Source organism: Cryptomeria japonica, chromosome 2 (assembly GCF_030272615.1).
Source record: "Cryptomeria japonica chromosome 2, Sugi_1.0, whole genome shotgun sequence".
In the NCBI taxonomy this organism is placed as follows: domain Eukaryota; kingdom Viridiplantae; phylum Streptophyta; class Pinopsida; order Cupressales; family Cupressaceae; genus Cryptomeria; species Cryptomeria japonica.
The window spans coordinates 548,923,220-548,950,892 of record NC_081406.1 but is presented as its reverse complement, the minus strand read 5'-3'; the positions used below and the strand labels follow the sequence as shown (position 1 = coordinate 548,950,892).

Sequence of the window (27,673 nt, the reverse complement as noted above, 5' to 3'; positions counted from 1 at the left end):
TCAAAATATTTTTATTTATCTTCAAATCAATCTGATTTTATATCTTCTTAAATTAAAATGATCTTCATTGCAAAACTAACTTCTTTTATTTCCCATGTATATTCTATTTATACCATTTCATGGTCTTATGAAGAGAGGCATCCCATTCATGTAGAGAGACAATTCTTCAAGGGAGACATCCTTTGTTAACTAATTGCTGCCTTAACATGGTCGCTACCTTTAGAGTTAACAGCCGCTCCATTAAGTAGATTACTCCTCCATATCGCTTAAGTAACTTGGGCAATTATATTTATATTACCTTTGGTGATTATATGCAAAATTAAAGGTGGTCAACCATCTTGCATAAATTAAATGCCATGCCAATATGACAATAACATACCTGCCTTGAATGAGACCTAAAACTGATCAATTGTGTTCATACACCTTTGAATTCAATGATAATTATTGCCAATCGTCTATATACCTTTGACATCAATGGAAACATTTCTATCAACAAATTCCTTTGACATTAACGAAAACTTCAACTTCATTTGTGCTCCACCATAACAAACGTCTTCAAGAACCTTGTTCTATGATCCTAGAACATTTTGAAAAGGACAACAAAGATGAGAAGAAAAAGTAGGCTAACAAGTTTTGAAACATGAATTACACTTGAGAAAACAATAGACCTTAGCTTAAAACTTGACACAATATGGAATTTTCATAAGGGTACAACAAAATGTCATGGAAAGGAATGCTGAGATGGAGAGTTTGGTGCTTATATGTACAAAAAGACATTACATATTCTTTGTGAGCCTATGTAGCATGGTTGTGGTGAGCATTGTTGACCCCTTTTCAAGTCTCATTGCCCTTGTAAAGCCATTTCAATGCCATTGAGTATGCCCCAGCACCAATGAAAATTCTTAATTATGTGTTGAACTTTGTTAAATCCAAGTAAAGCCTATGTCTATATTGGGGTGTGCTAGAAGGTGACAAGACTATAATCTTGTTTCACTACTAACTAGACTTCATCCCTTATTCTAATTGAATAAAGATTAAGATTTATGTGTCTGTTTATATTACTCAACACCTACAACAATCCTCAGTAATTAAACATCAAGAAATGGTTCAAGTCGTTGACTATTCTTTATGATACTGTATATTATATGCCATACAAGAAATGGAATACAGAACAAATTGATCAAAGATCAAAGAGTGGTTCAAGTTGTTGGATGTTCTTTATGATGATGAACATTATGTGCCACAAAAGAAATAGAATATAAAACACATTTAAATCATAAATGATAAAATCTATGGGAGCTAAGGAAGGATAAAAATAACTTGTATTAAATGATAAATCATACATTTTTATTAGAACAGCTTTGCTCCCTTGAGAGCTCCAACGTGCACTTCGCAACTGTTTTCCCATCTCGAAATGATGCAGCCTACCAAACCATGAAACATAATTAGCATATCAAATGAACTTGAAATATCCTACAACAACCAGTGGGACAATCATACACAATAATAAGGATCAAGTGTATCAAGAAAACTAAAAACTAATGCTAAAGTTCAGAAAAGTTATGCTTTAACTGGATACAAATTAAAGATTGAAAATATAGAGTGGTCACTTTCCATCTATTTAACAACCTTAAAGTTATTTGATAATTTCCCCTAATGAATGGGAGTTGAATTGATTAACCGTTGCTTAAATAAGTAATAACTATCTTTTTCCAATGAACAAACCCCACCTTGTAAAATCCTTAAACAGTTTTTGAAACAGATTTTTTCGATAGCATAAAATAGTATTACCAAAGGCTTACATAAAATGCATAATTAGTTATAGATTCTTGATTGTGTTAGGAGAAATGGTTACAAATAGATTTCCTAAGGTTAAATCTGTATAAAGAATGCTTTTACAATTGACATAGCATAACAATCACAAAACCATGTTGCATAACATTATTTATACAAATTATGTACTATTTTATTTTCTATTTTAACCTTTAAGTTCATATGCCCAAATCTAGTAATCCTTCAACTCCTAGTATGAATCAATAAAATAAATGGGAGATCCATATCCTATTTTGCATAGGCTAAGGGATAAAATTAGGGAACATTTAAAAAATAATATTTCAAGTTCGTTCTACTCATATTATTATAAAATATTGTAAAAACAACTTAAATAATTATTATTATGAGTTTAAGAAAGTGGACCATCTAAATGGGACATTAGAAGGCCTTGTGTAATATTTTGTTAAAATGCTTTAAGTGAGCACTTTTGGAGAAAAACATTCAAAGGGGAAAAGAAATTTAAAAAATTGGGTGCCAAATTGGAGCCTCATAAAAAGGCATTTTATCAAAGGGAATCATCCAATTTGTTAAAAAAAACCCTCTTTTATTTGATAGCTTAAACCCTTGAAGTGTGGAGATTTGGAGAACAGAAACCCTATTGGTTTCCATGGTATGACCCAAATGTTATACCAAATTTCAGCATTTTTTATGAGTTTTGTTTTTATTTAAGTTGTTATGAGTACATTCATTTGTATATTCAAGTACTTTTATCCATTTGGGGCAATCATCCACCATACAGGTTAGGCAATTGTCCACATGACATAGGTATTCCTCTATCTATCTAGGATTGGCATCTATCCATACAGGATAGGTATATGCTTTAGCCAAAGCCTGACATGTAATATCCCTTGTCCAAGGTGTACTCATGACATATTCTATCGTCTGCCATTTTATACATCCAGGGCCTAGTATGATCCTTACTGCCAAATCAGAAAGGTTGTTGGCGCCAAATTCATACACAAGTTTCACTTAGAAGATTATTGGGCAGGTGTCGAGGACGACCTTGAGGTCTAGAAGAGAATGCATCCCAGATTGCCCCTTGACACCATCAGGATAAGTGAAATTTATCAGGTACCAGATCAAGTGAAGGAGGATGCAAATTTGATACAATCTGAATTTGAGAAAGTAAAGGATCAGCCTATTCAGTTGCCAGATTGGTCAGAGCCCGAGATGGATGATTTGAGTATCTTAGCTAGACCGATGCCGAAATTCACTAAGCGCTGATTTACAGGCAGCTAAGAAAGTTGGCAGAAGGGAATGTTCATCTAACATATCAACTAATGGGAAGTCTAGATTCCCATGGTGAGGCACTCGAAGGCTCTTCGCAGGTCAAGGCAGGAAGGGAAGTTCAGATGAATAAAGAAAAAAATGCCCCAAAGAGACCAAGGACAACAAAGAAGAAGGATATCCAGCAAGAAATCTCACAGGAGTTTCAAGAGGAAGTCCAACAGGAAGAACCTTCACAAAAAAGAGCGAGGACGGAGAGGGGGCATTCACCGGCAAGTTCCTCGAGTGTGCAGGAGGTAGAAATGTTTCCACATCCAGCAGGTCCACTACCAGAGAGCATTTCGGCACCAGATATACTTAGCATTAACGCTTCACAGGGACACCATCGGCCAAGAAGTCAAAGGCAAGAAAGTCTCCCACATTAGGAAGAGGTTCACTAGGATAGCTTCGTGGAAGCTATCCTTGGTGAAATGGAGGAAGAGTCACAGGAACAAGAGCACGTAGAGGATCATAGTCACTCCATCCCCGCTCTAGATTGGTTGGTGGGAAGGTTGAGAAGGGAATCAGAAAGGGAAACTGATCCTGCTCGGGAGTTGGAAGAATTATTGAAAAGGATGGATCAGCCAATAGAAAGGAAGGCTCCCCGAAAATTTTCCAAGGTTGTTAGGGAAGAATCTGGATCCCGGACCCTACACATTGTTGAGCCTGCAGTAGATAAAGACAGAAGCGAAATCAGGTAGGAGGATTATGTTATCAAACAAATTGATCTTGGCCATGCCTCCACAGGTCAAGTAATGGGAGACTTTGAAGAATTTTCCTTGGCCATGAAAGAGAAGATGCTGAAATCAAAGGCGAAATGTAAGCGGCTGGGGGAAGAAAATAGAGCCCTATGTGAATACGTCAGGAGTTTCAAAAGACCCCTCAAGGAGGCAGGTCCTTCATTCACTGCTCCTTCCTCCCTTCGTTAGGAAGTGGTTGATGATGCAGAGGTTATTAGAGCGATGGCGCAAAATTCCAGAGAATGGATAGAGGATGTTTATACGGAAGCAAGAAAATTCATTGAAGACCTAGCTCAGCTTCATTCAATGTTCGTGGCCCTCCTGAGCAGTTTAGAGACAATAGAAGAATTATGGGAGGATGTGCACATTTACCAGGACTCAACCATTCCACGACTCAGGGCTCTTACGAAGGTTCCATGGCAAATTTTGGTTCACGGGAAAGTGATTTAGGAAAATGAAGCTTATGACTTTCCTTGATGGTTCTACACCGTCTGCTCAGGAAAGAACACCTTCGATAAATTCAGTGTAGACTCCTTTACTTTGAAAGAGTCCATCAGAGGGGTGCAAGAGGAAATCATTAGTGCAATTGAGGCATTGTTCGTGAGAAAACTGAATGACGGTGGAATAGCAGTGAACTCCCTGCAAACTCAGTTGCAAGATTTCTTCTTTGTAGGTTCATTCCCGAATGAGCATTTTGCAAATGTTTCTTCATTCTCCGATATAATGAAGAAGACACAGGAAGTCATGATGGAGTGGGAGAGCTTCTTTTCCAAGAGCGAGGAAGAAATTGGCTTGATGGAATTTGACATTCAAAATGTGCCAAGTGTCTCCATCAGAGAGCTGGAAACCGTCATCAGCAGATTCATTGCATATGCCATAAATGAGCGGGATAATGGTCGTCCATTCTTGGACGAGAATCTTTTGGTTGAATAGTAGTGGCATATTTACTGCTGGGGGTCTTTTGACTAAGTGTGGGTCTAGTCAATGCATGTCGCCATCGAATGGGGAATCTTCTTGCATGCAACCTCCTCATTTATGGTTTTATGACAAATTCTTCATGCATGTCGCCCTATGGAGACTGATGGACATTTATTCCTTACATAAAGGTGTTTGTTATATTTTGGGTATAATCAACATCATGGGGCGTATTTAATGCACTAGTGGGCATTATTTTAGGCTTTTGAATTGATTGTACATGGGCATGATGGGTTATTTGTTCCCGATTCCCACCTTGTTGCATCTTGAGTGGAGAATCTTGTGGGTGAAACCCTAATTAGGGTTTGCATGGCCTGAGGCCTATATAAAGGGGTGACCCCCCTCATTTGTAAAAGGAGGAGAGATTATTATCTGAGATTGTTGCATCAGGATTGTGAAGTAGCCAACTTAATACATTGTTCGATTTTGATGGTGTATTCTTGTTCTATTTTGGAAATCTGCATGGTCTTGCTCTCTTCAATTAGATTAGATTTGCTTATATGTTGTTAGGAGAACTGGATTTGATAGGATTACTTGTTGTAGAATCCGAGCTCATACTTTTGGTGTGCAGCTGATTGTTGTATACCATGCAAAGTTAGCCTGAGCCTTTTGATATGTATACGCTTAACTTTGATCATCGGTAGAGATTGTTCGATCCGATGGTCCATATTGATGATCTGAAAAACCTCCATGCACCCTTTGAAGATTGCACCGTCTTCGTGTAGTTGTACTCTGCTGGCAAAACGAAGCGTGGTTTGATTTTGCATGAGTTATCCCGTCTCGCATTCTTAGGATTAGATTAGCTTAGCATAGTTCTCTCTACCCCATTCTCATTTACTTTCCGCATAATTTGAAAAATCCAAAAGATCCAAAACTAGAGCTTTCATTGCAAATCATCCCTGCAGAAATCCTTGAGCTTGCATAAGTTTTCTTCAATTGAACATACGTAAGGCCCCTTGGGTTTTCAGCAAACCCATCAAACATCTGAGTCACATCCACGCACTGAAGGAACCTTGGAATTAGCCGTTTGAACTTTAAGCAATCCTAGCATACAAACTAATCTTGATCAAGAGAGGATAAGGTGACCGTTGGTGACTTTATTCTGTGTTAGAAACTGTCATAAAAAACACATCAACAAATCCCTCTAGCAGCTCTTTTCCTGATGCGACTTAGAATGAGGATTACAAGAGATTTGTATTCAAGGTTAAGTCCTTGATAGTGAGGAATTTTAACAAGACCACATCATCATTTGCAGATTTTTGAAGACTTGGTCGAAGCTATGTGATCTCCATTATTTGTTGTTGAAACTGCTGCATCACCAATAAAAGGGGATTCATTTGTTCATTATTGTCAATAATTTTGGGCAACATTTATGGCTGCAACCAACATTTTCAATCACCTATTTTGGAGCACCATCATTGTGGAAGTTAGATCTACAACATTCCTTGCTATATTATTTGTTTCCAGCCTTCAAATCATCCTTCTAAGGCAGCCACAACCCTATCTCAGCCAGATGTCTTATGATAATTTGGCAATTTAATTTGTTGGAGGAACATTGTTACTGTTACAGCTTTATTTTAATGATTTCCAGCCACCATTCTTGTTCATTGATCATACCGAGTTTCTTTAGTATGCGGGAGCTGTAATTTCATCTTCAATGAAGATCAATTGTTGTAAGTTTGAAATTGTGTTTTTAATTTGCATATCAGTCAATGTAAATGTTCCAACTGTTGCAAATCAAATAAAATTGATTTTCAGAGGGTTACAGTTGATATTTGATTTAGATCTAAGATTATTTTATACCCTAGGGTTTCATAATTGCTGATTATTTGCAATTAGGGGCAGTGACTGTTGGGAATTTCTAGCCACATTAGCAATTTTAGTTGATGTATTGGAGCATAAATTATCCAGATTTGAACACAACTGCATATCATAATGTTTCACATTGGCTGTCCATTACATATCAGTCGTAACAAGCTATTATATTTGCGATAATTTGATATCAACAAGTTGGATCTGTTTTGTTTGACGAATTTGAAGTTGCATACCAGCATTGGGAGGGTTTGAATTTTCTATTTGACTTGTATGGTTGGATTACAAGGGTTTGCAATATTGCATTATTACTGCTCAGCAAGGGTTTGGCATTTGATTTTTGTTTCAACCATTGGTGGTTTGACAAAAAGTTTCCAACTATTTATTTTTGTTTCAGTTTGCTGGTTCTAGTTTTATTTGTTGCAAAAATCAGAAAAAAAAAACCCCAACATATAGAAATTTCTAGGAAATTTTAAAAAGGGAACATTAAATGCATGGACATTTGCATGACAATTTAAACCAACTTTAATCAAATTCAAAAACAAAGATAACAAATGTACTCTTTTTCCACAGCTACATCTCACCTTGAAGAGCTCAAATAGTAGTGAACGACTTCTTTGACTCAACTCTATAGCCATACCAACATCCAAAACAACTATTTGAGGGTGCACACCATCTGAACGTACAAATATGTTACCTGGATGTAGATCCCCATGGATAAAGTTATCCACCTGTCAACGATTGAGGTAAGTCAATGAGAAATAGGAAAACATGTTCATAATCTGAAAAATTATGCCTTAAATATAAAGAGACAACCAGAACAATATCTTGCATGCTTATGCATGGATTTTCTCTACTTTGAAATCATATTGATAATAAAATTAATTTAACCATTGTCCCATGGTAGAGCTTAATGTTTTTAAATGGTCAGATTCAGGTTATTATCTTATAGTTTAAATCTTAACATAATAAAAAGTCAGTTTTGGAATAATTGTTAATACATGAACATCTAAGGAGTTTTGATATTAAATTTTTTGTCTTTCCCTCAAATGTGAGTCACATTTTAGTCTTGGTCCATTTGTCTGTCATCTTTGTCACCTTTCTTTCATAACTTTTGTAATGTCCCCATTTTCTCGTTCCTGCATCTGTGTTAGTTCTAGCTTTCTTGGAGGCAGAGATCCTTATCAGTTTGGGGTTCAGTTAGTGGCTGTGAGTTCTGGGGATCATGTTGAGTCCGAATGCTTTTCAGGATCGGTTTTGTCTCTTCTAGTGTACCCCAAAAATCTTGGAGGAAAATGCTATTTTCAGAAAGTGTCTATTTTTAGTAAGTCGGATCTTCAATGAACTCCCAAGTATGTTGGCGCCTTCAGTTTTCGCTTTCAGACTATTCTTGCATTTGTCATACTTTCATTTAGTTGTGCCTATTTAAATAATTATTTGTAAGTTGTCTAAAACGCATATTAAAAGACAACTTAAATTAATTATTTATAAAGTGGATGTAAAGGTGACTTAAGTGCCGAAGATATTAAATAATCAAATAAAGTCACTTTTCACAGCAATAACAATTGTTATTTAAAAAAATGATTTAGAATATTAATTTCCAAAAGTTCCTCGAAGGATCATAAAAAGGGCTGAAAGGTCACATTTGTTTGGTTCTAGATATTTGTCATTTCTTTGGAAACCATAGTTGTGGAGATTGAATAGGTTTGCTCAAGTACAGCCTTAGGGCAAAAACCCTATGGTGAAGATTGGGTTTAGTAGTGAAAGATTCCTCCTTAGCCAGTACGATGAAATTCATTCAGGGTTTTAGTTTCCGTGGAATGGATTTCGAAGTACGATTGAACATTTGCAATTTGCAAAATCTTGAAAGCAGGACAAAATTGTTAGAGTTTGCAGGTTTTTTGGTGAAATGAAGTAAGGTTTCTTGATGGTCGTCTTGGTATGAGTTCTGCATTTAGGAGTTTGGTGTTGGATAAGCAATTTGACTCATTTTTTCTGGCCGCCTTTTAATGTTTGTTGGGCATGAGAATTAGGGCTCGACGTGTAGATTTTTCTCTTGGGTGATTGAAAACCTCAGATTTGGGCAATGTTGTTTACTCTTGAAGGGAACTAGTTTAGATCACGCAGAGTAAATAGTAAATGGAAATCACATCATAGAGTAAGGTAACATAGCAATATCAACACGATAATATGGCCAGAAGCATATCATTTATTGCCAATTTGTAATGTGTACAAAAGCATTAGTGGTTTCCAAGGAAACAATGAAGTACATATATAGTACATGGCGATTGGTTAAGATTACCAACCACTGGGAACTGCCAACAACTACTCAGAAACAAATGTCATTACATAGCCAACTATAACATTATCAATTAACAAAACATTAATTATTAACTACAACAAAATTGTCAGCTACATCAACCACCCAAAAAAGAAGTCATCTTCTAGACGACGAAAGCAAGATTGGGGCTAGGTACAACAAAAAATTACTGAGAAGCATGGTTATTGTGACGTTTTCAAACATCACCCCATTGCAAATGGGTACCATACTTTTTGCTTTCCATCTTAGGTGTTTTAGGTTTAGTTGTCCCAGCTTGGCAATGGTTGTGGTTTTTAGCTTTTATTTATGAGAAGGGTGCATCTTGTCAGTCGAGGAATAGGTGTATTGATTCAACTAAGCTAGAATGTAAGGATTGTCCTTAAGGTATGATTGGGTCAGGGATTCATGTTTCAAGCCCTGATTCCATGGTGAGGCATCAAAATTGCTTAGTGTTTTAATGTTGTCAAAGTTGTCAAACGTTGCAAAATGTTGTCAAGGAATGAGATGTTCTTTTTGAAATGTCAAGTGTGAAAAATGGTGAAATTCCAAATGATGAGATGCTTGGACAGAAGGAATTCCTTGTCAAGGTCGGATTTTTTGACCATGACAGGATCAAGGAATGGAGAAGATTTTTTTCAATCCTTTTCAAGATTGAGGAAATTTAGAATTAAGGACTTGAGGCTTGAAGGTCAATTATAAAATGCTCAAATTATGGATTCAATTCTTGACACATTTGGGAATTTCCTTAAAGTTAAGCTGAATTTAGGTGTTTTGTCCTTAAGGACACCTCAAATGTTCTCTTGCATTGGTTTTGTCCTAGGAAGCGCTTAAAATGCAGCCTTGTTTGTCCTTCCACTATATGGAATCCTGCACAAGGCATGCAGATTTGTCCCTCCTTACATCTAAAACGCACCCTTGATGTTTTTGTCTTTGTGCAACATGAATTTGCGCCTTGCATTCATTCCTTGTCCCTGATGAGGGTGGATTCACACCCTTGATATGCTTATCCTTGACCATCATGGACTTGCGCTCAACCTTTACCTTGTCCTTGGACCCCTTGAGAATGCGCTCAGCCTTTACTTTGTCCATGAACCTTGAGAGAATGCGCTCAAAGTTTTGATCACCTTAGGAACACTTGAAGTGGAACACAACATTTCTTGTCCTTCTTGGATGGTGCTCAACCTTGAATTGTCCATGGCATCTCCTTAGTGTGCCCAACTATGCTTATGTTGAAAGGAGTACTCAAGATCATTTGTCTCTAAGGGACCCAAACATGCACCTTGAGAAAGCCTCATTGTCCTTGGACACTATGTGAATGCGCCTAGGAATTTGTCCTTAGGTAGCCCCTAAACCCGCCTTGCCTTGTCCAATTGGGCATGTTAAGTCATCCTTCAACACCTTGCCTAGCCCTCCTCACATTCAACCAGCACTAAATCAAATCCTTGCATATACCTAAACAGCGCCTTGCATTTTGTCCTTAAGTGCCTTTTAGGTGTGCCCTAGCTTGTCCCTCCACACTTGGAATTTCCGCCATTCACTTTGTCCTTATCCCTCATTGCCCCAAATTGAACATACGTAAGGCCCAGCATTTTGTTCTTGGGCCTATCATTAACCCGCCTTAGTCTTTAGTCCTTTCCCACTTAGGATTTGCGCTCAACCTTCTATCCCTAACACCCTTTAAAATGTGCTTTGCACTTGTGTCCTTAGCACCTTCTAAATCCTGCCAAGGAGGAGCACTTTCAGGTCGGCTTTGTCAGTGTTTGAGGAGGAACATATATAATAAAGGAGGACTGCAATTCATTATTCATCTTTCCATTCTGATTTAATTCATTATTCATTTCAAGAATCAGAATTTGCATAGGAGCAGAGCAGAACTAAGATTTTAATGCCAAGGTGAATTATGTTGAGGATTGAGCATTCAACTCTTTACTTATATCATCCAAGACAATTTGAATTCAAAGAGATATAGGGCTGACTTGATCTAGGTATGGGAATTTCAAAGCAAAAGTAAATGAATTCACAGGCTGGCTGACCTTGCTAAAAGGCAAAACTCCTCAGGGGGTACACATAAGGTATGATGTCCCCATCTAAACAATCAAAATATGATAATGCCATTCTAAAATAGAAATTAATAATAAATAATAATACAATTAAAAATATAAAAAAATAAAAATAAAATATATATATATATATATATATATATATATATATAACCAAATAAATGAATAGAATGAATTAAATAAAATATTAATAATAATAATAAACAAGATTCAATATATAATTTGTCTTTATTAAATATTAATATTAATTACATATTCATCAAATAATAATATAAATTATACAATATTATATTATTACAAAACACAAATAAAAAGTTCTCACCGGTTCCTTGAGTTTGATTGCTGTTGCTAGCATATCAAATGATAAACTTTGGGGCAGACCGGATTTGATGCATGTCAGAATGGTCTCCCTTGCAAAAGTATAAGAATCCTTCCAAGTGAAATACAAACCATACAATTATGGTGATAATGACCTTTGGTAGTGATTCATTAAAATGATTAATCTCTTATATTTATATGAGAAAACGAAGGTGACAGCTTGATCAATAAAGATAGCAATGATATTAATATTCGATACAAGCATAGAAGATAGCATTTGATAAAAAGAAGACTGGAATTAGTCAACGACGATAATAAGTATCAACAAATGACATATCCTAATAATAAATTACCTTGAAGACTAGACTGAGAGTTTATGATCCTCCAAAGCTACGTAAGACTCATTAGAAGGCAGTCAAGTGTTTACGTTCCAACCAATATGTAAGAGGATATAAGAGACTAAGTCGATAAAGCCAATTAAAATACCAAGAATCACCACCTGGGATTAGTTAGTAATAAATAAGATAAATTAAACGATATCATTGGTCGGTTATGAAAGGGTATAAGCCATGCCGGTTGGAGTGCAATCGGTCCTTTCGGTATTGCAAGATATAAAAGGAAATTGAATTCACTTTGAAAAGGGAAAAGGAAGGCACGGAGAATAAAGGGAAACAGGAGGAACCGAGGCTGTGCCAGTAGACTGCGAAAAAGGTAAGAGGTTAGCTTGTACGCCACAGGAATATATATGTGTGTGGACGTGTGTGCCAAACACACACATATATGTTTATAATGGATCTGTCATAGGTGATATGTCACCAATCTCTTTGACAGAGTTATAGTCTTATCATAATATTGTCTCATGTATATGTATAAATATAGGTACATGTGTGTATCCACACACATATAGATATATATATATATAGGCGTCTGCAATCTAATTGTTCATGTAGGATCAATAATAGTAATTAAGAAATATGTAGAGGCATGCATAAATTATAAATTAAAAAAATGATAATGATAATGTAAACTGTTATATGAATAACACTAACTTGGCTATGTGATGGAGGCTATTGGGAGAAAATCCCCTTAGCCTAATTCGGGATTATGATAATCCCTGGTAGGCAGTATATACTGAGTACTCATATGCATATATGTTAAAGGCTTGGGTGTCGGAAGCTCACCCAAGAAGAGATGGATCTTGCCAGGTCCTCTCTGGTAGACTTGGATGATAAGATGTATCATCCAAGGCAGGAATTGATCATATATGACGATCTTCCTTGGTAGGCTTGGATGTAAGATGCTACATCCAAGACGGGAATCGAATTATCCACCGATTTCCCTGGTAAGGCTTGGAATCATTACGGGCATTACAACCACCTAAGGACATATCCCAATACTTCATCCGTATCCTTTTTATTACCTAAAAATTAAGATTTGTTTTAATTAAGTAATTAGAGTTTAATTGCAAATTAGATTAGTAATCTATATTTTATTGCATTCTAACAGTCTGTTTTGTAGGAAAGTGATCTATAACTAGTAGGGACAGTACATAAGGGTTGGAACTAAAATTATCATTTCAATCCTATTCAATGCAAATAAATCTAATAGGCAGATATAAGCAGATCAGAACCAAATTGCAGAGCAGAGATCGATGAACAAAGGTGACTTTGAATCAAATTAATCATCTGACAAGGTCAATTCAAATCAGATTTAAGTCAATTCAGTGGGAGTACAAGTTTAAGTGCAGAAAATCAGACACGGAAGGAGTAAATTAGACCTGAGATCTTGCATTTCCAGATCTCTGTCAACATTCTTAAACTTAATGTGATCATTTCCATATTGAAGAGAGGGTTATATGGAGTGTTTCTTTTTTATGAATTATTGATGATATCTCACATGGATTATCATGTGAATTTGGAGTGCATGACTTAAGATTTCATTTCCTTGTCTCAATTGTTTTGAAAAGATCCAAACCTGACATAAGGATTAATTCATCATTTTGATTTATCAAGTTTTCTTTGTCTTTCAGGACTGATACTGTTGGTTGAAAATTTTGTACAATTGGAGAAATATACAAAATTGAGGTTTCAACCATAGTGTGTGAGTAAAACTCTCCTAATTAAGAGAAGGCTCCCCCTATCTAACTACAACTTTAAAAATAAAATAGGATGGGACAACAATCTTTCTTCTTCTTTCAAGAAAAACAATATCATTTTCTCTTCACAGAAAAGTGATAGCGATTTTATATAAAACAGCAGTAACAACTTTCGAAATGAAATGAGAGAAAGGAAATGAAGTTTCCTGAAAGCTCAAAGACTTTCGTCACTTCCTTCGGGACGGGACAACAATATCAAGCTCAAAGACTTGATTATGTGAAGTCCTATCTACCCTTTTCTATACTATTTTGATTAAGAACAAATTATACCAGCACAAAGACTGAAATATCTTATCCTTTCTACATAAAACAATGGGAAGTAGTATAAGCTCAAAGACTTGCAGCTATTTCTCACAAAATCTACTTCTAAATTCTGTTAAGAACAAGTGTAAGAACAAAGTCTTACAGCTTTTTCCCAATAGAACTTCTACTTTAACTAAATTAATCTTCAATACTTGCAGCTCAAAGACTGCAAATCAGATTCGATTAAGTTCTCAAAGAAACACTTGCAAGAAAGGAAATATGGAACACAAACTCAAGAATGTAGCATAAAGACTCAAAGCTTGAGCAATTTTCTTCTATTCCTTTCAATTCTTCAATTTACACATAAAAGCTCAAAGACTTCTTTGCTGCAAATTTGGTGGAGTTTTTGCTTGCTTTCAAAAAGATAAAGATTACAATAGACCCCTCAAGTATTTATAGAAGATGAGCCTTTAGAAAAAAGTGGGAGGATTCTAACTAATTTGAGAGATTTTCTCAATCACCAAGACTTATTCAATAACTAACTAAGACTTATTCCAACTACAGTCCTAACTGAACTCAAACTGTAGTTGTCTTACATGTAATTACAAAAGTGCAAGTAATGACTTATCTTGCAATTTACAAAAAGGCTTTTACATGTAACTTGTCAAAAGAAACACTACTACTAAAAGATTACAAATCTGGAAAAATACAACTAAGTGTTGAAAAACACTTAAGCTGCAATATGTGAAGACATGAATCCTTCGAACTTCTAGATGATCATTCGTAGTTCATTAGGATCCGGTTCATGGGTGTTCTTGGCCACGATCATGGTTTTTACGATAACATTGTTGCAACGAAGGATTGTGGCATTATTTCTCTTAAAGGAAGACTGAATTTCCCGCAAATAACCTTGATAAGTCACGAAGGCTTGAATGGATGCTGCTGAAAATGGTTCACTTTTCCACTCTTGATGGATCTTCAACTGTAGATTAGAAAGAACCTTTTCTTCTATCAACAATTCTCCATCATGACCCATGATGGTGCAAAAAGTTTTCTGACAATGAGAGACCATATCTTGAAAAACTTCCATTCGCAGCCTCATAGCATCATCAATGTCTTGAATAAGTGACTTAAGAACAAGGGCTTTGTTCTCCAAGAGCTCCTGATATTCCAAGTACACAACTCTTGAAGGAATTACCTAACGTTCTAGAAGAACGCTTAACTTTTGCTGAGGAATTTTAAGCCAAATAGTCAAGTTGTCTTCTACCTTTTCCATGTTCCATTTGAAAGTATCAGAAACTTGGTTCAATTGTTCTTCAATGGGTTTCAACTTGGCCATCATTTGGAAAACCTCCTTCAAGACTTGTGCACATAGATTATGAAGCTGATCAACCCAAGATTCTAATGCTTGTACCTTTTGAGCAACTCTCTCAACTCCCTGGATTGATTCTCGTGGCTCGGAAGAATTTGTAGGATTACTCACTTCACCAGTCGGTTTTGTGATTTTACGAACAGCTACAACAAGTTGTCAGTTGTCCTCTTTTAGCTTATCTTTCTTAGCTAGAAGTTCATCATATCATTGCACTAGTGAGGCTACAAAATACTGCGCATCATGTTTAACCACTTCATGCGTCTACTTGCCCAATTCTACCCTTGTGACTTTGTAATCAGCAGCTGACATCTCTTCAAGTGGCTTATCTACTAGAGGTTCAACAATTTCAGCCACCTTCATCTTGTTGCTATCAACAGTTACTCTTGAGATAGTCTTGGCCTTTTTAGCAACCTTAAGTCTAGACCGTTTAAGTTGCTGATAATCAAAGGCATCAAGTGAGATTTCTTGCTTCTTCCTCTTTGGGGTAAAAGAACTAAGCCATGGAGGTAAAGCCATCAACTCTCCTTCAGTAGAAGTTGCGAGCAAAGGAGAAGCAGTTTCTGTTTGAACAGCCGTGGTCACCCTGGGAGGAGTATCTGTTTGGATGATGACCATGGTTTGCTCAGTAACCAATGGCCATGAAGATTGCCTCATAAATTCTTCAAAGCTAGAAGTGGAGGTATCAATCTCTGACAACTCGATACATGCAGGGGTATCCTCACGAATTTCCAACACACCCTCTTGTTGATGATCAGGAGCCAGCTCAAATGTTGAAATAGGAATGGCATTCTGAGGAGACTCTTCTACCATTATATCAGGAAGAGAAAGAGACGTCTCAATGGAAACTGAGGAAGGAATCTCATGAGGAGAATCTGAAGCTAAAGACTTAGGAGCATCATCAGATTGTTGTCCTTCTTCTAGATTATCAAGATCGATCACCTGAACATGAAACCGTGACTTTTCCTTTCCACAAACTGTCGTCTCCTCAGGAGGAAGCACTACTTCCCGACTAACTCGCAGTTTGATCTTAGTGCTAGAAGATGATGCACCTTCCTTATTGTCAATCTGAATCTCAGACTTACGTTCAAGAGGCCCCGTAGAGTCATCTTCTTTCCCAACCTTGATCTTGATGAGTCTAACACCATTACCTTTGAGCCAAGTATTGGTGTTAGCCAAGATAGGCTGAAATCTTTCAAGAATGGACGTGCATTCTTTATGCGACCATTGGATTAAAGGAAGTGGAGCTTCCTCAACCCTTTGTGAAATATATTCAGGATCAAGTACATGCCCATCATCAATCATCCCTTGTGGAATATCCAACAAGTTCAAATCAACAACCTACTCAATAGTAAGCCTGCAATAATCCATCTTGAGAATCTCCACTTCTGTGCGGAGATCTACCCAGATATCCTCAATACGATGCATGTGCACGAAGGACTTTTTGATCTTTTCCTTCATACCCCAGTAATCAAAATCAGCTCTGGACTTAAACCTTTTGAGTTTAATTTCCTACATCTCAGTCTCCATAGCTTTGCTTTAACGGAAGTGACAAGAGAATACCGGCCAATTTTTAATGGGTTTGTTGTAGAAATCCCCATTCCGACCTTATGTCTGACAGACTGATGAGCGTGGACAGCCATGATTTGTCTTCCCAACTCCATAAGTATGATCTTATTAGTCAGGTATCTAGGGAGCATGTATGGCTGCCCACTATAGCATCCGACTCTCATATAGGTAAAGGTTGGGAATTGAAAAAACAAGCACCCATACTCATTCACTCTTTCCCATGCCTCATCTGACACCCTTCTTCTCTTTAGAGTTCTGTCAAACTGGCACATGAAGTAACCGAAGAATGCATCTTGAACTCTTCTGAAATGCAATCTGTTGGGTCTCAAAGGCAACTGATCATAGTATTCCCATATAGGTATAAGTGAGCGGTCACCCTTGGTACAAAGACCAGGGAAATGTCTGAGTGATGCTGCCAAATACACTAAGTATGAATTCATATAGAAAGTCATGGTGAAAGGGACTGTTGCAAGTTGCTCACACAAAGCATCGTTGATAATCTCTCCCCATGATATATGATGGGATTGCCTTATGAACATGGTAAACTAATACATCCAGGGTTCAAAAACATTGGTGTGTTCAAGTCCCATTATCCTGCTGAGGAGTGTTATGATGTCTCCAATTTCCCACTTAAAGTCACAGCGGTACAACTTAGCCCATCTTGACAAATTCTGACATGTCCACATGCCCTATCTTTGTATCTTTTATGCGATCCAAAGGAGAGGAAACTTGAGAAGGTGAAACCTCATTTTGGTACTTGTCATATTTATACTTCATCTTCTTTGGAATTGGAGATGACGGCAAATCTGACATTGAAGGACAACCTGGTATACTAAGATGAAGACTTAAAAGTGTTAAAGCAACATCATAATCAGCTGCAACCAACATTTTTCCTCCTTCAAATGGGAAGAACTCCAGCCCTTGCACTTCACGTTTTTGTGAGAGAGATGGGAAATAAATGGGAAATGTTAGGAATCTTGAGTTTGACGAATTTCAGATCTTGGGGAAAATTTTACAAGTATACAAATTTGGGAAGAATGCACATGCAATCGGATTTTTAAAACCCGAATACAAGTATACTTGCAAAATGGAAAATGGAGAAATAAGTGAAAAATGAGAATTAGACTTGCATGAAATGACGTGAACGGAAAGCATGGATATAGGCGATATGGATGGATAAAAATGGAAAGATATTGGGAATGACATTTTCATGAAAAGGGGAAGAACTTTGAACATGCAATCCAGTTCTAAAAACTCGATTTTGGAAGCATGGGTGTTTTTCATGTTTGCAACTTGGAATTTCAACAAAAGATGGTTAAATTTTTTAACCGTAAGAGAAGAACAATGATTTTCATCCAACTTGTAATCGGGATTTAAAATCCCGAATACAAGAAAAGAGGGAAAATGGGGAAGAACAATGCAATTAAAAAATTGCTTTTCAAAGGGGAAAATCTCTCTCACAAAACCGATTTTTGGGGCAAAATAAGTATATACACAAATTTACAGCAAGAAAGGAAAAACAAGAAAACAAGAAAACAAAAAAATGAAACAAAGAAAGGAAAGAAATCATACCTTGCTTCAAACTGAAAATGCCTCTTCAAAAGATGATTAGTCTTTGAAAGAAGAAAGGATAGCTCTTAAATAGAGATTAAACCGCATTCAAAAACCCTTGCCACAGTTTTACTAAAACGCCATAAGCAAAAAAACGTGGCACCAAATGCAAATAAAATGGCCCAAGAAATGGTCAAATCTCTTTCCAACTTCAATGCCTAGGCATAAAAGGCAAAAACGACCTAGGAGATTGCAACTTCGTGGAGTTTAGATCCCCCAAAACGTGGGTTTTAGGAATAACATGGAAGGTGTTTTAGCAAAAAATAAGGGTTGAATCATTCACCAAAACAGCAGCAACATGTCCCATAGCTCACACAAATCGCCTTGCAACAAAAACGCCTCCTTGCTCCATGAATTTCTCCACAAAAAATTGGGAAGAATTTGTCACAAAATTGGCTTAGGAGAGGAAAATCGAGTTTTTGGAAGAGAAATGCAAGTTATTAATTCACATGCAATAGAGAAAATCGGGTTTTATTTCCCATAAAGCAAGTTTTAAATGTCACTTTTCTCTCAACAAGGCAAAATTGGGTTTTAGAAATGAAATTACAAGTTTAAAATTCCCCAATTTGCACTTTATGGAGAAAATCGGGTTTTTTGGGCAAAATAGCAAGTTTAAAATGTCACTTTATTTCATTTCTAGGCAAAATCGGGTTTTGGAGAGAGATGTGCAAGTTACAAATTACTTGTAAAGGGAAAATAAAATCCCTACAACAAGTTTTAATAACTTAACACATGTAATAGGGGTTTAAAATCCCTATTACAAGCAAAAGACATTAAAATAAGGGTTTTTAGAAAAGAATTACAAGTTATTTATAAATATGCAATTTAAAATTAACTTGTAACTTATCCAAAAAATCCCTATCATAACTTAAAAAGCCAAAAGGCATCAAAGGGGAAATAAAAGGTAAGTTACAAGTTCTTTTTTCAATAAAGTGCACTCGTAATTAGCCAAAAATTTCCCTACAAAGACCAAAACAAAAGAAATCATTAAAACTTGCAATTCGAGGAAAATTTCCCCCTACAGTCAGGGAGAAAAAACCCAAAATTGAAGGAAAGACATAGCAAACGAACCCAGAATGTGACGAAATTTGAAACGTGGTTCGAAGATGGACTAAGGATTAAGCCAGTCCAAGGATTAGGCTAAATTTTGTCTCGGGAAGCATGCCATAGAGAAATTTTTTCATTTTTTGACAAAGAATTCATGTAATGGTCCTTCATTTTTGAAAACAAAAATGAGGACAACAAATACAAAGAGTGATAATATGAAAGGGAATGATCATCACAACATGGAAAGGAATTCACAACAAGATCAAGTTCAAGAACACTTGATCAAGATAATCAAGAGATGAAGATCAATTCCAATGAACATGAAACAGGTAAGCTCAAAAATACAAGAGAATCAAGGTGCATCAGGACTTTTCCACCAGATGTAGAGGACAACATTTGCAAAGAAATCAAGATCAGCATGAGCTTCGTCAAGACATTCAAAGATGACTAAGACACCTAAGGAAGTGGTTGGAAGGATGATTCCACAATGCAAAGGGAGACAATATCCAAGTCCAAGACAAAGAATTGCAAGATCAAACATCATCAAGGAAAGAACAAGGAGAATTCCCTAGCATGAGGATGAAATGCAAAGCACCATGGAGATTTAAAAACATCATGAAGAATGTCCAAGGATTGCAGGATCAAAGAGCATCAAGGAAGGAAATATTTCAAGATTCCAAGATTGAGATTGGAAGTGCATCATAAGAAGGAGGATTCCAAATGTGAAGATGAAAAGTCGAATGCGATCAAGGGGTCAATAGAAGAGTTAAGCAAAGCTAGAAGCTTGATCATGATAATGCAATTTGGGAATATGTCCCATTATCATCACATCAGGGTTGGAAATGTTGAGTATCAAGAGATATTGCTCAACCACAAACAATTTGTGATGATCTACAAGATGAGCATGTTGATGTGGCACCTAGTCATCATTCAACCAATCAAGTTATTCCAAGTCAGTGCATCCAAAGTTCAATGTACCTGACTCATCTACAATTGCACATGTGGTGGCACAAAGTTCCATGTACCTAATCTCATGTTTCATTGGTTGACATTCAAAGATGGACATGTGTCCTAAATGTTGTAATGATCTCATTGGTTAAGAAAGAGTTAGTTGTAAATAACCCTAATTAGGGTTTTATTGTTAAATCTTGGTCGTTGATTTGAGAATCAATATGGCCCCTTGAATTGTAATTGGGATGTGTTGATGTGTTTTTTAGGCACATGTGAACACAGAATAAAATACCAAGGTATCTTATCCTCTCTTGAACAAAGTTACTCAAATGCTGAAGATTAGCTTAAGGATCACTTGAGACAACTCCAAGGTTTATAAATGTTGGGTCTTGACGTGTGGATAAGCACAATCGTTGATGTGATTGCTGGTATCACAAGGGGACCTACATTGAATACTTGAATTGTTGGAACTTAGATCATCTGATGTTGCAATCTTGTCATATTTTTCATCCTAAACTAGCTTGAGTTTAAAAAAAAGGGCAAAAAGCATGGGGTTTAAGGAAGCCTATTCTAATCCTAAGAATGCAAGAGATGAGTGAACGATTCGATAGAATCCTTACTGGGCGAGGTCTCATCATCAAACTGAACAATTTGACACAAGCTCAGTGCAATATTCTAAGGTGCAATTCAAAGATGTTCAAATCGTTACCATCAAGCATTGATCACCATTCAAGTTAATGCATAGACAATGGACGTATAACAATTGAAATTAAGCTCATTCAATGTCAGTTGACCACGCAAGGCACACTTACAATCAGCAAGAGGCTAGTGGTATGGACTAAACGGATTCCACATAGATGCATTCAACAAATTCTTCCATTCAATCTAATCAACATGAAAGCAAATGAGAAGTAGAAACCATGAGACTTGTTGAAATAATACATTTCACCATAGCTTCAATGAAAAGAGTATCTCATTTACAAGTCTTGAGCAACAGTTTCTTCTCCTCCTAATCCATTCTATCTTCTATTCTATTCTTCTCCTACTACTATTCTTCTATTCACTTTTGCAAATGGAGAGCTTGAGCCTTTTATAATGCTCTCAATACAATTCAATGGCTCAGATCAATTTTGAGATCAATGGCGAGATTTTATAATAAAAACCCTAATTAGGGTTTGTTACAACAAACTCAATTCTAGCCAATGAAATAATTACAACATTTGGACACATGTCACCTCTGAAATATTCGACCAATAGATAATAGGGGTAGGTGCCTCGAAGTTTGTGCCATTATAGACAAGTCAAGTACATTGCATCTAGACATGCTGATGTGGAACTTCTCTGATTGGTGGAGTAGTTGTTGGGACGATGATTAGGACACCACTTCAACTTGCACTTGTAGACTTGATTCATCATCATGAATGAGTATCATTATCCAGCTCCAATAGTGATGATGATGATCTTCTAACTTTGATTAACTCTTCTGAAACTGTTCTCTTGAATGTCTCAATCATGGAGGTGCAAGTTATACTCTTAGTTTTGAAGTATTGATGTTGCCTTGGAACGAACTCTTGATGGCACAACTGCTTCTCTTCTTTGAAATTCCTTCTCTGTGACTCCCTTCATGTTGTTGGTGTTGTGGATCATGTCCTTGTGTAAGTGGATGCTTCTTGTGTAATCACCTTCTTGTGCTTGTTTATGAAGTTCTCTTGAGGATGTCTTCCTTGTATCTTGATATTGATGTTGAAATTTTCTCCTTAGAACACTTGTTTTGATCCTCCTCCAACGTGATCCCCTTGATTTCTTTCATCTCCTGTAAAACAAACAAATGAGCATCAAACACACATGACATATAGCCTCTATAATCTCTTAATTTGACATTATTTCTGATTTTGTGTGATTTGCAGGTTTGATAAGAGGTTTTAGAGAGAATTCACCTTCATGAAGGAGCACTTGAAGTTGAGGTCGCTCCAAAGAAGGAGCACTTGAGGTGATCTCCAAATCAAAATCATGCTCGCTATCTTCACTCAAACGCTCTAACTCGCACTCAAACAAGGCTTCTAAGACAAATTCGCTCCAAAAGTGATGCACATGAAGTGAATTAATTCCAAATCAAGACTCTAACTCTCCTTCGCTTTCTTTCACTCACTCTCTCAACTCTAATGCGTTATGTCATGCTCAACATGAAGTCTCAGGGGGAATTTTCGCTCCGAGTCTTGAGCACATGAAGTTCACTCCACAAGGGGTGCACATGAAGCGAATTGAAACTCGACACTTAGTGATTTCTTGCTCATTCTCCTTCATTCCATTCATTCAAGCTTGTTGAAACTAGGCTCATGGTGCGTGCTAGGAACAACTTTGCTCTCAACTAAGGGCACTTGAAGTAGCTTGAAAATGTACTCTTGAGCTGAATATCTTAACTTATGTCTCTATATGCTATAAGACCTCAAAACTCATCTTGAATATGATTTCTCCTTCGACTTGAGGCAACAAGAGTGAAATTCGCTATGGGAGAGGGGCACTTGAAGTGAATTCCGCTCCAGAAGAGGAGTACTTGAAGCATCCCTAGCTAGCAGTCTCTCATTCATTCTTTGTTTGAACTCATGATGGGCTTTACTCATGTGATCTAGACGTTACTGGAGGCTAACAAACTCACTCATTTCACGCCTCACAAAAGGCTATCCACCTGACTCCTGGCCTCTTAACCAACTATACCCCTCTAATCGAAAGGCTAATAGCTAAGGAATCAAACACTATCCTAGAAAGCAGAAAAAAAGTGGGGGTTCCCATTTGTAATGGGGCGATGTGTGAATACCTCACAATAGGATGTCTATATAAGACATTACGTTCTCATTTGTAAAGGTTAATAGTTCAGTAATAGACAATAGTTAGTAATTGATCAATAGATGATAGTTAGTAGTAGTAGAGTAGGAGGAAAGGAGATTGTTGCCAAGGCTTGTTGTAGTAAACATACTATTTTTATTGAAAATATAGTGGATTTTGGTGTGCCATTTCAACTTCTTGCATGGTCTCTACTTCTCATAGTGTAAATGTTTGTTAGATGGATGGAAGATTTTATTGTTGATGAATGGTGAAACCTATGCTCATACCACTTGGAGTTTGTTGATTGCAAATTGCAGTGCGTGGTTATACTAAATTTGATCAAAAGATTAACTTCAATTACTTTGTGCTCATTGTTAATAACGTTGGCGTGCATAAGGTGATATGAAAATCATTCGCTCATCCCTAGGAGGTCGCACCATCTTTGTGTAGTTCTTCCTGCATGGGAAAGCAAAGCTTGGTTTGGTTGCACCAAGTCAACAATCATTTCCTACATTCTTAGGATTAGTATAAGATCTCTAAACCCTTTACCTCTTTTATCCTTATTTTCACAGTGAGCTAGTATAGTTTCCACGTTCCAGGTGTTTATAAACATAAGTCCCCTTGTGATTCCAACATTATCACATCATAATTCATTGAGTCTATCCACAACATAAAGTCACATTGTTTGCATTGTAAACCTTGGAGTCATCTCATTTGATCACGTTGTATTGCATATGAGGTTTCTTTGTTAAAGAGAGGATAAAATACTTAGTATTTTATTCTGCGTTTGAGATGCATAAAAACACATCAACAAGGGTGAGAGGACGTCCTTGGACAATTAGAGGATGCCAAAATGGATGTAGCCCTGAAGGTGGGAAGCCTCTGGTGAAGACACAACACTTGCTCCATACAGAGCCTCAAACCATGTTCTGCCACCAACTCTCATTCCCATGATCTCTTCAACATTTGCACTGCCTCCATCAAATCCTTCTTGGACTTCTCCAACTCTCGAGTCATGACTTTCTAGCACTCCTCCAGTTTTGCCAACATGACATCCTTCCCTGCCATAATAGCCTGTTGCTACTCCAACTGATCCTCACAATCTAACAGCTGCACCTCCAAAGCCATAGGACACTCCTGTTCAGAGGTGGTGAGATGTGTTTGTTGAACAAGATGCTCCTACACAAGTGCCATTTGAGCAAGTAACTCCCTCCTCACCTAAGTAACCTCCACCTAGGTTACTGCATCTGCCTTCACTGTCTCAGCTTCCTCCAAGGAAGTGTGTGCTCTCTTCATCTAGTAGAAAACAACCCAGAAGCAATTCTCCATACTATGGAGTACAGAGAGTACTCTACCATGCTTATCCATTGTGGTGACCCTTGTTGGATGCCATGCCTCTTGCATCTTGAAGTCTCCATAGCAAGCTATCCACGAGATATGAAATAACAGGAGAACACCCTCTCACAACCTAGCTGCATAAAGCTCGGAATCTTCTTTGCCTCATTAGCCACTTGTGGTACATGTCCAATGTCCATTTTTCGTGACAGCTTTGCCACGTCATGTGTAACCAAGGCAATATCCTCTATTTCATACATGTATCTTTGTATTGTACCCAAGATATCATGAGGATTTGGTTTTGAAATCTACATATGCAATCCTTGTGTCTCGTCCTTGCTAGAATTGTTTGAATCCCCACCTATTGGTACCTTGGCCTTAGCCTTGACCAGCTGGGAAACAATGGCAATCTCCTATGTGGCATGCCCACTAGGCTCATCTACCTGCATTGTCTCTACAGAATCAATAACATGGACTGTTTGTTGCCCTACCACTACTTCGTGCTCCATCTCTCCTGCAACCGCCAAGTGCATGGCTTCCCCCTCTTCAGCTAGAGGGACCTCCAAATCCTTCAAGAATCTAGGTGATGGTGGGGGAGGGGCGACCAATGTCTCCTCAAACTAGTTGAGCCAACTATCAAACCCTACATTTGATCCTTCACGCTCTAATGGTGTGGCTATGACATCAATGGCGACTGGAATCTCCCTGGTAGTGGCAATCGACACCATGGTGGGTGTGGCAATTGTGGTAGGTGCGGCGGTCGACACTATTCTCCATTTTACCACAATGGTGACTGGTATGGCTTCCTGCACCCTATTGACGTAGCTAAAATTGTATTGCTACAACTATATCTGGCCAACGCAGAATAGAATTATTTTACCGAGTGTTCTATCCTCTGTTGAAATAAGGGATCCCTAATGTTGTTTTTAATTGATCAATGGGGACGACCTCAAGGTTCCAACTGTCAGTTCATGACTGCAGGATAACTCAGTCATTTGATGTGTTTTGCTGGAAACATAAAGGGGACATACGTGGTTAGATAAATTCAGTTTTGGTTGTACGGGTTCCCTAAGACTCTACAATCTTGACTTCATCAAATTTCTCTTTAATATAATGTTGTTTTGGACTTCAACTTTCTGATAAAAATGTTGTTTGTAACTAAGAAAGAGGGTTTGGATTGCCCTAAGGCAACATCCGAACCCCTATCGGACTAGGTCCTTCCCTTAAAGGTAACGTGGAGGACCAGTCCTAAAAGGGTAACGTGCCCCCAAACAAAGACCAGTGCCATATTTACCACGCCACACTAATTTAACTTGGCGCCAAAATGCATATATTCAACAAGGCCGACTTGGGGTTATATGGGTTAAATGTTCATATAAATAAAGATCAATTGCCAAACACAAATCACTCATTCATTCTCATGCAACCAGCGTAATTCCTCTGCAACTAAATGTGCGAAATTTAGAAGAGAATTGGGCGAATTTGTTCAAGAAGATCAAAGGCATTTGGTGTTCCTAATTTCGGTTATAGAGCAGACTTGATGCAGACTTAGTTTATAGAAGGGCAGATCTGATATGATAAAAGGGAGCAGATCTGAAGAGTCAAGCTAAGTATTGTATTGATGCAATTAAGATTGAATACATAATCTGACCTGTGGGTCTTTAGTGTTGGGTTTTTCCTCCTTGGAGGTTTTCCTAGGGTATTTGTGTTGGTCTCTTGTTCACTTGTTTTACATTCTTGCATTTACTTGTTTATAGTTTACTTAATGTTAGCAAACAATTAAATACTGGAAATCTGATTACTGATCTGGGTCACAAAACTTAACATGGTATCAGAGCTAAGGTGTTACTAACTTCAAATTTTAGTAAATCATTTGTTGCATCTAGTTGTTGTTTGGTTTCAGATTAAAATGTCAGATTTGAGGGCTAAAGATAGACTTGATGGAGCCCTTGATTTTGCTGCTTGGAAAGTCCGTATTCTATTGATCCTTGAAGAGAATGATCTGCTAAAATTTGTAGAAGAAGAAAGGCTGTCCCCTCCAAAAGATGCTGAAGAACTGAAGCAGTTCAAGAAAGACTCCCTCAAGGCTAGGAAGATCATAATTGAATCTGTCAAGAATCATCTTGTCACTGTCATATCAAAATTTGCTTCTGCCAGGGAAATGATCAAACACTTGGAAGGGATGTATGAAGTCAACAACCTCAGCAGGGCTCTTGCTCTAAGGCAGCAGCTACTTCACACCAAAATGAAAGAAGAAGACTCAATCATGGCCTACTTCATGAAGATCAATGAACTAAAGGACAAGCTAAGTACTCTTGATTGCCAAATTTTTGATAAAGATCTAGTCATGATTGCATTAAATGGTCTACCTGATGAATGGGAACCATTCATTCGTAGCATTGGTGGAAGAGCTGATCGTCCCAACTTTGAGCGTCTTAAATCTGATTGCATTGAAGAGGAATCTCGAATTGAAGTAAGAGGAAAATTCAAGAACTCTCACAAAGATGATAATCATGTTCTCTTAGCTAAGTCTAGGAAAGGTGGGCATTGGAAGAAAGAAAATAGAAGCAAAGATTTTAGATCCTCCTCCTATGATCCAAGGAAGAAGTCAAGAGATTCCTCCCACATTCGTTGTTTCAGATGTGAAAAGTATGGTCACTATGCCAGAGATTGTCAGAATGATCCTAAGGAAAGGGAAGTCAATTTAAATGAAGTTGCTGAACAAAATGAGGACTATCTTCTTATCTCTGCTCTATCAAGCAACGTTCCTATAGACAGTGTGTTGTGCGTTGCACATGCTCCTTGTCGCCGACAGGGTCCCCCTTTCCATTTTTGAGTGTCTCGCATCCTTTCGAGCGAATCCACGACCGGTCCGTGAAGTGATGATGTTGAGAGAAAAGAGCTGATGATTCCAATAGGCTAGTCTAGCCCTCGGGCACGAATACCAAGAGATTGTTCAAAATTGTGAAATCGCCATGGATAGGCGTAAGATGGTACAGGTTGGCGAAGCCCGCCAAGCAAAGAACAGCACGTCTGAAGGTTGCATGACGACCCAAAATTGTCATTTTTTGCGTAAGAGCGATGAGATAGATTACATGAGGTTTGTTTTTACGGAGTTTACGGGATTTGAACGAACGACGATTTTTCGACAGCCGGAGGAGGAGCAAATTTTGTTGCAAAATTCATTAAGTTTGCAAAAAATCGCCCAGGGGGCCGAATTTCGGACCCTAGGGTTAAAATGAGAGA

At 37.5% G+C, this 27,673-nt stretch overlaps 1 protein-coding gene across 9 annotated transcripts in view; it reads right to left on the bottom strand.

Moving 5' to 3' along the window:
• The window catches only part of LOC131052343 (uncharacterized), a 276,241-nt gene that overhangs the window by 54,441 nt on the left and 194,127 nt on the right, over window positions 1–27,673 (bottom strand). For all 9 annotated transcript variants that reach the window (XM_059216711.1, XM_057986988.2, XM_057986987.2 and 6 more), the window contains 2 exons: window positions 7,211–7,357; window positions 1,344–1,424 (listed from right to left, as the gene is read on the bottom strand). In XM_059216711.1, the coding sequence (XP_059072694.1) occupies window positions 1,344–1,424; window positions 7,211–7,357 (228 nt within the window). The remainder of the gene's footprint in view (window positions 1–1,343; window positions 1,425–7,210; window positions 7,358–27,673) is intronic.